Source organism: Hemibagrus wyckioides, linkage group LG01 (assembly GCF_019097595.1).
Source record: "Hemibagrus wyckioides isolate EC202008001 linkage group LG01, SWU_Hwy_1.0, whole genome shotgun sequence".
Taxonomy (NCBI): Eukaryota; Metazoa; Chordata; class Actinopteri; order Siluriformes; family Bagridae; genus Hemibagrus; species Hemibagrus wyckioides.
The window spans coordinates 15,006,546-15,020,386 of NC_080710.1; the positions used below are offsets into that span (position 1 = coordinate 15,006,546).

Here is a 13,841-nt window from a genome sequence, read left to right on the forward strand (position 1 = left end):
TTGACCCGCTTTCGCCTTTGCGACGCCTACTGAAGCCCGTGTACAACACGATAGTTTAAAAAGCAAAATGTAACAATTATCGAAACGGTTTCTGAGAATTTCTTTCAAAATTCACTTCAATTTTTGTGTCGCGATTCTTAAATGCGGAAACTGAAACCTCGCTACGATGTTTAGGTCGAAGGATTTGCATCTACCCGTTGCTAACGTTCAATCTTACAAAGAAAAGCCCTTCGCGGTCGTCTCACCGATTCAGAGACCAGCACTGAATTTCGGAATTTCTACAGAAAACCTCCGCGGTCATGGCTCTTTACCAACTTCACCCGAGTCAGACTCCGACGAAGTCCCAGGCGTCGGCTGCTTCCTGGAACACGACACGCGAGAGATTATCGCCGATTTTTTCTTTCTAGTCACTTCATCTCCTCGCCTTTGTGAACGGCACACTAAGGTTTTACAGACGATGAAACGAGTTGTAGACGATCTGATGGTCAAGCACAGAATCGTATATAAAGGTAATATTTAAAGTTTATCGAGAAAATCCACTTTCTTCCTGATATGGCAAGGTTACGAAGGGAACTGTGCGTTAGCTAGCTTGTTTTGTTTATTTAAATGCGCTTCCTCTAAGCGCTCTAAACTTAGACACACGTTTGAAAAGGCCTGAGTAGTTTTGTATATTCAATTTTCCACGTCAAACCTGTATGTAGGTTATATTTCTACACCCAGAATTAAACACTGTGCTATGTCTTTTTTGTATAATTTAGTTTTAGTGTTAGTTCTGTTCTTCCTGTCTGTATATTATGAATACCTGTTGTGTTTATAAATTTGGCTTATGTTTAATACTTGTCTTTTATGATCCAGGTATGCTTGTAAAGCTGAATTTGGACGAGAGAGGAGAAGATATGAGTGTGATTAGCACGGTGGCCAAGGAGCTCTTCAGTGACGGCATCACAAACTGGGGTCGCATTGCCAGCCTCCTCGCATTCGCGGCAGTTGTGGCTCGGTATGAGAAGGAATCTGGACGAGGGAGCTGTGTAGGCCTTGTGGCAGATGAGATCTCATCTTATCTCATGTCTAATCAGAAGGAGTGGCTTCTGAAAAACAAGTCATGGGTGAGTTGGCAATAACATAGTTTCGATTATCCAGAAATGTGGGTAAAGGATAAAAGCTCATTGTCCTTCCTAGTACACTCATTAAAGCCATAGATATTCCTGTACACACACTCACTTTGTTGGAATGTAACCCGCCTGGGTGGTACAATTGTGTAATTAGACAGTCACCCTTTCATTTCCGTTTTTTTTAGGCTTGTGACTTATGAATAACGTTTGTGTACTTTTCTTTTCCCCTCCCCATTCAGAATGGCTTTGTGGAGTTTTTTCACATTCCCGATCCTGAATCTTCAGTGAGGACCGCATTAACAACCTTTGTTACTGTGGCAGGAATTGGGGCTGTTCTTGCATATATGACAAGATGAGTTTCACTGGACTGACTGACTGGACTTTGGTGTACAGCTGTAAACAGACACAAGCAGCCTACCACCAAGAATTCCATCTCAAGATCAGTCGGAATTGTAAAAAGTTGGATTTTGCCATTTTATCGATTTGAAGAGTTTATTTTTATTAAAATAATTCTTAAAACACTATGTGATTTCACAAAACATTTTTTTTTGTCCAAAAACAAGATGTGGGTTGTGGTGTGTGTTTTTTTTTTTTTTTTTTTTTTTTTTTTTTTTTTCTTCCCCCCCCCCCCCCCCTTCTCCCCTTCAGTTCAATGTTAACTATCAAATTGAATACACACTGCTGATGACGTTTGTTATCTGCAAATATTCTATAGCACAATTGTCTGGTACTGTGACTATATGGGGCTTGTTTTCCCAGGATTCAGTTTAACTGTTTAAACTGGGGAATATGCTGAAGGTGCTTACTACATATAACTCTACATTTGAAGTCTACAAAGTAGAATTTCGTTCTGTGGAAACAATTTGGTGCCATTATTTTTTTGCTTTGAATTTAGATTTTTTTTTGTGGGGTGGGTGGGTGGGTGGGTGGGTGTGGCTTGCAGTTCAGGAAGTCCTAACTTGTCAGCATGTTCATTCACTTCTTTTCTGTTCTTGCATTAAAATTGGCTTGCTGTAAAAGAGCATGTGCAATTCAGGAAACTCTTGACTCTTCAGTACATTCATCTAGACAACCTCTCTTCTACGTTTAAATGGGCTTTGTAGTAAGAGTGCATATGTAATAAAGTGATTGCTTCTTCATGTAATTTTTCAACTGTAATTTCACACTTCTGTTTTTTGAATTGTCTTTTTGTCTACCTATTTATTTTTAGTTGTACAGTCCCTAGGGCCCACTGAAGGAGTCTGAGACCTCATGGGGCCCTCATCATTAAGGAGTGTTGTACTTTGTTGCATCAGACAGTCCTGGGTATGGAACATCCAGAGTTACTTATAGACTTGGTCCAATATTCCTAAATAACCATGACTCGTTGAGAAGATTCAGGCACACCAGTTGACAAATTAAGCTGTGGTACTGCAAAAGTGAGATGTGGGTTAATACTTGTTTGAGTTTTTAAACCACATACAGTTCTTGTAATCAAGCTTTTTATGTTATTTCTGTATTTAAAGATAGGGGGAAAAAACAGTTATTTCCTCCTTCTCATGTTGAAGCCAGAAAGCTAGACTGGCTAGGCAGTATTAAAGTCTGGCATTAGAAGGGGGGTGAAAGGTGTATTGTAGTGTAGTATTTCAGTATAATGTTTGCATTGCTCTGCCATGTGACTCATGCTACACTCAGGGGGTGCAAAGCTATTATTACATTGTGGCAAATGAGCACACTAGGGCATTAGGAGCCATCCTGCTCTCAAGCTTTCACCAATCACCAACAGGTAACCTTGGAGAAAGGGATAGGCTCTCACTGAGCACCCAGCTGCTCTAGTTCATTCACTCTTAATACCTCTTTTACACTTAGAGCAACAGGAATACAAGTCACTTAAATTCATACAGATTTATTTGTATTTTGTTTAATTTGTACCAGTTTTAATTGGTAGTAATATAGTGGTAGATTTTATTCACTACCTTATATTAGCAAATTGTTGGTAAATGGTTATCAATTATTGAATTTGTCAGTAAAGAACATGGGATGTAATAGTTGAGTTGTGACATAGGACCATGCCTACCAGGAAAGCTGGTGGAAGTGGAGCTGAAGTCAATGAAATGAAATATTTAGGCAGTATAGCTATTAGCAACATTAATGTGAAAATATTTACATTTTCAGTTTCCTGAACATCTGGCGGTTTTAATGGGATGTGGCTTTAGCATGAGTTCTTAAAAGGCATTGAAATGTGTGACTGCTATCATAGGTTAGTGGTTTTACTTCTTGACATGCCATTCATACAGTTTTAGCAATATACAGTTTTAATTAAAGCACCTTATTCTTATATCAAACCTGAAGAATAAAACTGTAGGCTGAGGTTACCGTTTCATTTCCCCATCCACGGAGCTGGCAAATTTGTCTCACTGTATCAAGTTACCAAGCTAGTGTTAGCAAGTAATCTAAGTAATGGTTAATACCATGCAATGTCCAAGTTTTAATTGAGTTTTCCTGTTTCCTGGTTGTGCCTTCAGTCATTTTGAGCCCAGTCTCTCCCAATTGGCTAAATGCAATGTGGCAGGTGCACAATTTGCATAAATTTGGGCTCCACTCAACTTTTTCCACCACACAGCAAGTCAGACATTACCAACAGAATGAAGAGGAGGAGGCAAAGAAAACATACATGACGAATAATAACGTTATTTTCCAGAAGATACTAAATTAATATTTGGCAGCACATGCTCAGCAGACATATAACAACATTTCAAGTTAACACTAACAAGGAAGATTGTTTCAAATATATCACTCTTACAGTCCATTTACAGACTCTGCTCAAGACTCACCCTAACTTTAATGGATAATCTTAACTCAGTACTTTTGTTTTACATTCAGAAATCCTATAAAAATTCTTGGCTTATCTCAGGAACCTGACACACAACCATAAGAAGTATACTCTAAAATTGAGCATCCTTTCCACATACTTAGTACTGTCTCCCTTTATACTTCCACATCTGTAAACTTTAATGATTCATTATTCCGCTTTCTGGTTTTAGCCAGAAGAAATGGGTTCCGTTTCAGTCTAGTTCCACTGAAGGTTTCATCCTTGTGTCATCATAGAGGTTTTCCCCACCATTGTGACCTGTGGCTTAATCATTAGGACCTGTTCAGTGTTTTTATACACAGCACCAAGTACGATAGGATGTAAATTGCACCTGTGGAGAAGCATGCGCTCTTAGGTTTCTCCACTTAGTTATTCAGCCTTATCCTTAATTTATCACCCATCTGTAGCTGGTTCCTGTCTTCGGTTTCCAAAGGCTTCAAACACCTGCATGAATGAGTTTTAGAAGACATGCATATGATTTATTACAGACGACTTTATGCCCCAGCCCCCACCCACCCCCGACAAACTATACACTGCTCTCACAGTCTATTTTAGATTGTGTGTGTGTGTGTGTGTGTGTGTAAACAGAATTGAAGGAGGCTGTACTTTATGTTCTCATGACTATATAATGACCAGCGAGTGTCATACATTAAGAGGATGTTAGACGTTTTCACTTTTGTTTCTGGTTTATCTAAGTAGTGGCAAGTCTTTGGTTTTTTTCTGGCTTGCTCATTAGAGAACTAAATCTGCATTTGTACAGCTGTAAAGTTGTTTTGCATCAGTGCCAATTGTTAAAAGTGCTATACACAGTAAATGGAATTCAACTGATGAAGAATTGATAGATAAGACATTAGTTGCTGTTTCTTTTGAAGCCTTGGTCAGTTGAATAGTGTTTTTGACTGAAGCTACAAAATATCTAAGTTGCTGTGAAAGAGGGTTTATTATTGGGGCATCGATGTAGCTTCATCCATGTCCCAATAATAAACCCTCTTTAATGGCCACCTAAATATTTTCCTTGAGCTATACCGGCAAGAACACTATAATGATCCTGACCGGAGTGGTCAGTTTCATTGCCAGTCACCTCGAGGGCTCCACTGTCACCACATGATGTGAGGGAGATGCCATCTACATGGTTTGCTGCTCACAAGACAGACGGTTTCTGAGTCACCATCTCAGGTGATAGATGCTAATTTGGAAATTGTCTAGCACTGACAAACATTGTCTAGCACTGACAAACAGTTATTTCCTCTTATCTCAGTCACTGAATAAAGTAAACACACTTAATAAGAATCAGCCTGTGATAAAGACAATGGCTCAGAAATAACCTGGTATAGATATGTAATCAGATGGATTAAAACATGACATTACATTCATTTTGTAAAATCATATGTACACTATTCAGTCGTGAAGAAATTTCTAACTCATTCTGGTAGGGTTAAATGACATTATTTAATACAGTACAGCTTTAAACATTAAATATTAATATTTAGGGTTCAATTTTTCATACATTAAGAATATGTTCCAGTCTACTAACACTGGATCTTAAAATTCTGCACACTCATGAGCTCTGATCCCCCACAGGTCTAGCAGTCCCAGTCTGAGACCTCAGTGTGTTGTGAATGTTTTTGTTTGTTCAGATGTGCTACGTCTCTGGTTACAGGCTCATCCACAGGGCCTAATGAGGATTACCTGAGGAAGACACATACAGGACCCTGTCTGCTGCTTGCTCCTGCACCTGCTGTGGTTACCTGAGCCAGAAAAGACGTTTATTAAAAACAGGTGGAACACAGGTGATAACTAATACATTGCTCTAAAACCACATTCAGGATAAATGTGATATATTTCTTTACATTTTTACATTTACATTTTACAATTTACATTTATTGTAGTTTCTATCCTAGACACATGTTCCTTTGTGAATTTAGGATATAATCAGTAAGAAAAGATATTACACAGACTTGAAGTACTCAACAGACTATACTTGTTTGTCTCTGTTCACCACAAGATACAATAGCAGATAGTTATGCGCTTCTTCAGGTTGCTCTGGCTTTTGCTCTTGAAACTATTATGCAATGATAAGAGTCACATCTTGAAATTCTAAAATTGTGCAAGAGACCCATATGTATGTCTGTGTTCAGTTAGGAAGTAAGTTTCATGAGAGCTGCAATGAATAAATAACCATACGCCATAGTTAACTAACTTACTAACTAGTATCCTGTAACTTATAGGGACTTTTCATATCTTTTTAACATAACGACTATATTGAAAAGCTTGTATATTGGTATTGGGCAGAAATGCATGTCCTATAGACTTCATTTTGCAAATCAACAAATGAAAAAGCAGTCATGTATACTACTGGCTATGTAAACAATTCATTTAATCAGTTTTCTGTTTCTAGATTCTTTAGATTTTGTCTTCCAGCATCAAAACGTACAAATTCTTCTTAAACTGTCAGCTATATGAAGTGTCTGTCCACTTAAGAATTAAGATGTCACTCAAAACAGACAGTTCCTGGCATAAATGAATAGGCTTTAGAGGCTGCTTTTAAAGCTTAAACTTAAAGATGTTTAGAGAGGATTTTGTAAAAGAGTTATCAAAGCAATGAAAACAAGAGTTACAAAGACGGTCAGTAGACAGCCAGGGAAGTTAATTCCACCTGAACAGTAGCATCAACTGGATACCATTTAAGCCAGTAGATCTTATTAGCTCAAAGGCTTTGTTACAAAGAGAGGAAATGGGACATTTTGCACTTTTTAGTCACAATGGATAAGCTAACAATTATTCCTGCAACTGTATAGTACAACTACAAAGAGCTACAAAGGTTGTAAAGCAACTTTAAAAATATCTGTGGTTTCTGCATAGGTGGTGACCCTGTCAGTGGGTGGATATCAAAAGGAAGAAATTCTCCTTGTTTAATACATGCAACAATGTTTGGACTTCATGAACTTCTTTGCATCATTGTTTTTGATCCCTTATGAGTGTATTAATATAATTTTTTTGTTATGAAGACAGAATCAGGTATATTTCAGCAAATGAATGTTTTTAAAAAACACCACTAACATTATCTGGTCAATTATTACAACAACAAGAGAAGTGTTTCATTGGTGAAAGTTTGTAGTGTTAATACTATGCATAAAGAATAAACACTTCAAATGGACATTCGGTCACCAGCCACATGACAATATGACAAACACAAAAATCATGTCATGTTAGTTATGATAAACTTTAATGTTCAAAATATGTCCTTTGCCCAGATGAAGTTGAGTCTCAAGATTTTGCATAGACAATGCTTTAAATGTGTTATTTACAAACCAAAAAGTCTAAAAAATAAAACATCACTTCAGAAACAGTGCATTCGCACAATGTTTTACTTGTACTGTTAGTTTTTGGGTGTATTTATTAGATTTTGAAGCATCAGTGACTGGACACATATAATGTCCTTTATTTTTTTGAGAAATACTGCCTTTGTCCTAAATGTCCTCGTGATTTGTGCCATGATTGACAGTTTAAGAGTCCAGACATGTTTATGGAGAGTTTGATGTTTAATCTGTCAACTTTATTAAGGAGAATAAGGGTCATTTTCTCATGTTTCCTTCATCAACATCTCTTACTTAAGTTGTCAAAACATCTCACAAGCCTGACCTATAACTCAAAAGTACAGGGCACAGAATTGTGTTTTTAAACATCTAGTCTAGCTCTAATCAAGAACTGCTCGTACAATATTACTGGCTTAGAACACAAGAACATAAATCATTTGCATCTGTCTATTACATACAGTCTGGACTGTAGGGAAATTTTTCTATTGTCTCAGCCAATATGAATAGAGCACCCTGTAATGCAACATCATTGTTTCATTTTTTCTATTTAATCCTTTGAGTTTTTAATCTGTGCATATTTCAGCATTTTTCTATGCATTTCAAATAGCTTATTCTAGACATTTATAGGACATATACATTTAACTGTCTGGAGGCAAAACGACCTTGTGCAACCCTTAAACTTACAAGTTCAAATACACCACTTCCTTAGAATATTGTGCAAATTATTTAGTTGCTTTGAGTTACTGAACTACTATATACAAGCTGCAGCTGCATGTGTGCCTAGCTGGGTGATGAATAGACTTCCTTAGAAACATATGGAATGCAATTTCTGTGTAATCATTAAAAGCAAGTTTATCAAACTCACTAAACACTTTTAATGTTTAAACCCAATTATTAAAGGCCTTATATGGGGGCCTAATCACATTAATGAATGAACAGTCACTGAGCACTTTATTAGGAACACTTGTAAACCTACTCATTCATTCAGTTATCTAATCCTAAGGTCATGTAGAAGTGGTGCAATAAAATCATGTAGATCTGTGCCAGCAGTTTCAGGTAATATTCACGTCATCCATTAGAACAAAGGAAAAATGTGATCTCAGTGATTTTGACTGTTGTCTGGGTGTTGATGCTAGATGGGCTAGTTTGAGTATTTCTATAACTGCTTTGAGTATTTCTTAAACTGGACAGTTGAAGAATGAAAAAAACTTCTTGTGAATATTGATTTTTGCTGACACACAGATGATAGGGTTAGAATTTGGCACCAGCAGCATGAATCCATGGACCCAACCTACCTTGTGTCAACAATCCAGACAGGTGGCGGTGGTGTAAATGTGCAGGGAATGTATTCTTGACTCACTTTGGGCCCGTTAATACCAATCAATTATTGCTTGAATGTCACAGGCTATTTGAGTATTGTTGCTGACCGTGTGCATCCCTTTATGTCCACATTTTAGTCTTTTCTAATGGATACTTCCAGCCTGATAAAAAAAAAAAAAAATTATCCGTGCTCTTCAGTGATCTTCCCAGTCACCACATCTGAATCTACTAGAACACGTTTGGAATGTGGTAGAACAGGAGATTTGCAGCATGAAAGTTCACCTAAAAAAATCTGAAGGAATTGCGTGATGCAATCATGTCAGCATGGACCACAATCTCCAAGGAACATTTCCAACATATTGAAGAATTCATGCCACAAAGAATAAGTATAAAGTTCCTAATAAAATGTTCATTGTGGTTGAGAGGACATTGTAACAATGTGGCATCTGAGAATCTAATACTATAATGATATAGTTGGAGGTTGATGTGACACTGCTGTACACAACAATAGTGACCTGTCCTAGCCCTGGGGGGTATCATGTTAGTAATCACCAAAACCCCCTAAAATATAGTATTTTGGTTTGTTAATTCCAACACTAAAAACTATAACTAACAGATGAACTTTGATGTTACGTTGTATCAGTCTGTAGACAAATAATAAACTATATTCACCTTACAGTAATTACATGGTTCGTTCTTGTAAGTAAAGATTAAAACCTTTAACCTAATTGTGACATTAGACATAATACATTACACACACTGGGATTTTGTGACCAAATTCATTCATTTTGTAGTGGAAACTTGATTTACAGAATATTATAAAAGGGTAGGAAATCAGTAAAGTGTGAATATCTGTGCTCTAGTTATGGAACAAGATTGAAATTGGTAGTGATTTTTTTTATTGATTGACAGGACAATAGCAATATTTTGTGTAGTCATGGGGTAGGGAGGAGTATATTTATCTAGCCTCCTATAGAGAAAGAAACTTGGAGGTTATTTATAAATGTAGATTTATTTAAAAGAGTTGTTTAATGCATCTCACTCTTATTTCTAGATTTGTATGGCATGACATCTCTGTGTGAGTGCTATGCGATAACCAGCTACTTCTTTATTATTATTATTATTATTATTATTATTATTATTATTATTATTATTATAGAATTTCTGGTTGCAAACCAAGTCAAATGCTCCATTAACATAGTGATTTGCCTATGACTAAGGTTAAGGTTGACTAAGCAGTGTGAACACTTATGACTGGTCAGAGTGCTAAAATCGATAAGTAACACCACCTGGGATTAGTCAATGAACTCTTTAAATGAACACTCTCTATTCTTTATAGTGGTTAAGTGCTCTTACACGTGGAGTGGAAATGTCAATCCTGATCTTACTGACCTTTACACAGATCACACTAAACTTGCTAACCAGTGAGAACCAATGAGAGATGGTGGATGAGTAAAAACTTTGTTTTGACTATCAGATCTAAGGATCTTAGATAGTGTAATGATTGAGATGCCATAGTGATTTAATTAGTAACACAGTTTCTGTTATGACTTTAAATGTCATGAGTTTCATCTTTCTTCTTTTCCATTCTTCCTCTTTCGGCTTTTCCCTTCATGAGAGAAATATTATTTTTTTATGAATGGAAACAAGATGATAAGACAAGAAAAATGTCTTGAAATACATGAATACCTTTTTCATTATCTTGATAAGCAATTCTACTTAGTTTAGTGAAAATAAATTTAGCTTTCTTTCATTTAAAAGTAATGGCTTAACATGGGTATTTTAGCTTTGATCAAACCAATGAACCGCATGACCTGTAGACTTATTGGAGCCTTAAAATGCAATAAAAACAGATTTCTTTATTGTTTAATACTTAATTAGATACTGGAATGTAAGCACACATTATGTGGTCCCCAAGCAGAAAATTACCTTTACACATACATTACAGCTATCTAGTCTGGGTCTGGATGCAGTCAGAGTTCCAGTTCATCCCAGAGGTGTTGAGTGGTGTTGAGGTCAGGGATCTTGAGATCTCTAAGCTCAGCAATCCATGTCTTTATGCACTTTATTTTGTGAACAGGGGCATTGTCATGTTAAAACATGCTAGGGACTCTTAATTCCAGTGAATGGAAATTGCAGTGTTACAGTATATAGTGTATGTGTTAATTTATTTGTCAATAGGATATACCCATATGACCATGCCATGTCAACTTCCGTTTATCTATTCCTTTTATCATGTCAATCTCCATTCATTCATTCATTCATTCATTCATTCATTTATTTATTTATTTATTTATTTATTTATTCTGCTCCCATGGGTTTGCAGCAGGGGATCACTGATCCACATATTTGATTTGGCACAGGTTTATGCTGGATACCCTTCCTGACACAACCCTCCCTAATTTATTCAGGCTTGGGAATGGCACAGAGAGTGCACTAACCACTAGTCCTCCAGGGACCCATGTTAATTTCCTGTATTAATCCTATTATTAAAAAAATAAAACAAAATTATTGTTTTGAAAGGTCTCAGTTTCAAGACTTTTCAAAATGTTACTGTTGGACTTGTTACTGAATGTTTCTGATATTACATTTCTTTTAAAACAGTACACAGTATGCTGTTGGTTAAACAATAAATAAATTATTTTCCAATAAACTATTCTCTTGTAACTGTTTTTCTCTTGAAAGTATCTTCACAATGAAATACATAATCCTTTTATAAATTATCAATTACATTTAAAACACACAATAATTTTGTTTTAGTTTATTTAATTAAACTTTAATTAAAATGGTGTCAGGTTCAAAAGCTTCAGAAATAAGTTGTGCACAGCTTCTAGGGTGCAATTAATAGAAACTTATTAAAAAGTGATAAACATAATTGCATAAGTATGTATATATTTTATGTGGTAAAGAAATAACTGGACACCTGGTAGATAACTGGAACCTGGTAAACCTGGTTAAAAAAAAAAAGCAAACAAGAACAAACATGGCCTCATTTCATGGTCCTTTTCATGTGTGCCATTGCACATGTCATGCAAAAGGACATGCAAGTGAAAGCCATAAATGTGTTACACTGAGTAGAGAAATAGTTCATTAAAGTTTCATTCTACACCTGCAAAAGTAAAAATGTTTTCTGGTCCACTGTTCTCTATAGCCCCTTCTACTCTTAAATAAAAACAAATATACTTTTGATAATAAGAATATTTTTTGAAAGGTTTTCATGTAAATCATGCTCATAACTTTCTTCATTAAAATATGTTTTAACCTCTGAAATATAGTATAATGTATATGCTTTTCCCAAAATGTCAACAAGTGAAGAAAAAAACACAGGCATGGAACAGGAAGTGATGCAGTAATCCATTTCTTTTAAGGAAGCAGGAATAATAAAAAGAACAATGATTGCATTTATAAACATGCAAATAGCTTTATATGATTATGATATGATATGATTAATAAGTTTGAGACTGCAGATTGTTTTGTCTTTGCCTTATTGCCAGGTGTGTTCGACTGAGCGCTAGGTGGAACAAGAATGCAAAACAAAAAATACCAGGCGGATGAACACAAGGCTATTTTTGTTAATAATAAACAGCTTGAATGCTTCAATGTTTAGTGCTGCACAGCAGGCTTTGGAAGTGTTTGGAAGATCAAACCTACAACATAGCTGTAGGTCTATAAAATAAAACATATCTGGCAAACTTCAAGATCTTGTTTTTTTTGTGTGAATTTTTTAAACACACCCACACACTAAAAGCTTGCTTGTACTTGCACAACAAACACACCCACACGGATTCTTTCGCTTTCCCTGCGTATATATGCCAAAGAATGTTCGTATTGTGTGGGCAGTACCTTACTGGAACCTACTGATAATATATCTTCAGATTTGGACTCTTGGCACAGGCCTCAAGGTTACTTTTGTTTTTTCACATTTTGATAAGTTTGATCAAAGGCACAAGCTTGATCTGGCTTGTACATTAATCCAGTCATTGTTGATGGTTGTAGTTGTTACATGGCACATGTTTTAAGATAACAGCTGGCTTTTAGACCTCAGTAAGGAAAAAGTCCCATAGTCTATATCCAATGTATGGATGTTATTTGATGCATTTGGGTATATATCCACTTAGAACAAACGTCTAACCCCAGGAAAAATAATGTAAAATGGCAATAAAAATGATGCACTATATGTGAGATAGATAAATGGATGGGAAAAGGGGTACATGTGGAAGTTATTGATTGTTATCACAAAGGCCTTAACCTAGATATGATGTAATTTCAGTTGTTCTGCTCCAGGCCAGAGGTCAAGATGACCTCGTCAAAGCTCTGCTGCCACGTAGAGACTGTCAATAAACTCAGTGTGCTTCCAGCATGTTGAGCAAATTTACAGAGACTCGTCAAACACAATAGCGAGAAGAGTACTCCTAATGGACTAAAACACCACCTACTCTTGCCTTGTACTTTCAGTATGTGAGAAACAAAGCCAAATAACACCGTTTGCACACTGGTGTGACACAACATGTTTGATCATACTTCAATACAAAGATGTGAATGTGTGGTGACAGCTTCAGATCCTATGATGTCAGCTTTAGAAACACGGTACAAGACTGAGCTTGTGTTGTTTGTCACTTTGCTCTGATGCACCTCATGTAATTCCCACACAATTCCCAATAACAGGGTGTCACCTTTCTGTTTTGACCTACTTTAGGGAAAAATCGGCAACAGCAAAATCAGCAAATGGAGACTGAAACATTTATCCTTTCATTTCTAATCCTGGTCATTTGTGGCCAAATATATATATATATATATAAATATATATATATATATATATATATATATATATATATATATATATATATATATATATATACACTATATTCCCAAAAGTATTTGCTCACCTGCCTTGACTCGCATATGAACTTAAGTGACATCCCATTCCTAATCCATAGGGTTCAATATGACGTCGGTCCACCCTTTGCAGCTATAACAGCTTCAACTCTTCTGGGAAGGCTGTCCACAAGGTTTAGGAGTGTGTTTATGGGAATTTTTGACCATTCTTCCAGAAGCGCCTGAAGGCCAGAAGGCCTGGCTCTCAGTCTCCGCTCTAATTCATCCCAAAGGTGTTCTATCGGGTTGAGGTCAGGACTCTGTGCAGGCCAGTCAAGTTCATCCACACCAGACTCTGTCATCCATGTCTTTATGGACCTTGCTTTGTGCACTGGTGCACAGTCATGTTGGAAGAGGAAGGGGCCA

The 13,841-nt window shown here is 36.4% G+C and overlaps 1 protein-coding gene across 1 annotated transcript; it reads left to right on the top strand.

Moving 5' to 3' along the window:
• Positions 1-2,256, top strand: mcl1b (MCL1 apoptosis regulator, BCL2 family member b). Its single transcript, XM_058386854.1, has 3 exons — positions 1-509; positions 856-1,106; positions 1,352-2,256. The coding sequence occupies exons 1-3, from the start codon at positions 167-169 to the stop codon at positions 1,466-1,468; spliced, it is 711 nt and encodes a 236-aa protein (XP_058242837.1). The 5' UTR covers positions 1-166; the 3' UTR covers positions 1,469-2,256.
• Positions 2,257-13,841: the final 11,585 nt, after the last annotated feature.

What these genes read in the sequence shown, in the direction of transcription:
- mcl1b (XM_058386854.1), top strand. Translation starts at nt 167, where the DNA reads ATGTTTAGGTCGAAGGATTTGCATCTACCCGTTGCTAACGTTCAATCT. An exon ending in GCACAGAATCGTATATAAAG is followed by an intron (nt 510 to 855) that starts GTAATATTTAAA and finishes TTTATGATCCAG; the next exon opens with GTATGCTTGTAAAGCTGAAT. An exon ending in TTCTGAAAAACAAGTCATGG is followed by an intron (nt 1,107 to 1,351) that starts GTGAGTTGGCAA and finishes CTCCCCATTCAG; the next exon opens with AATGGCTTTGTGGAGTTTTT.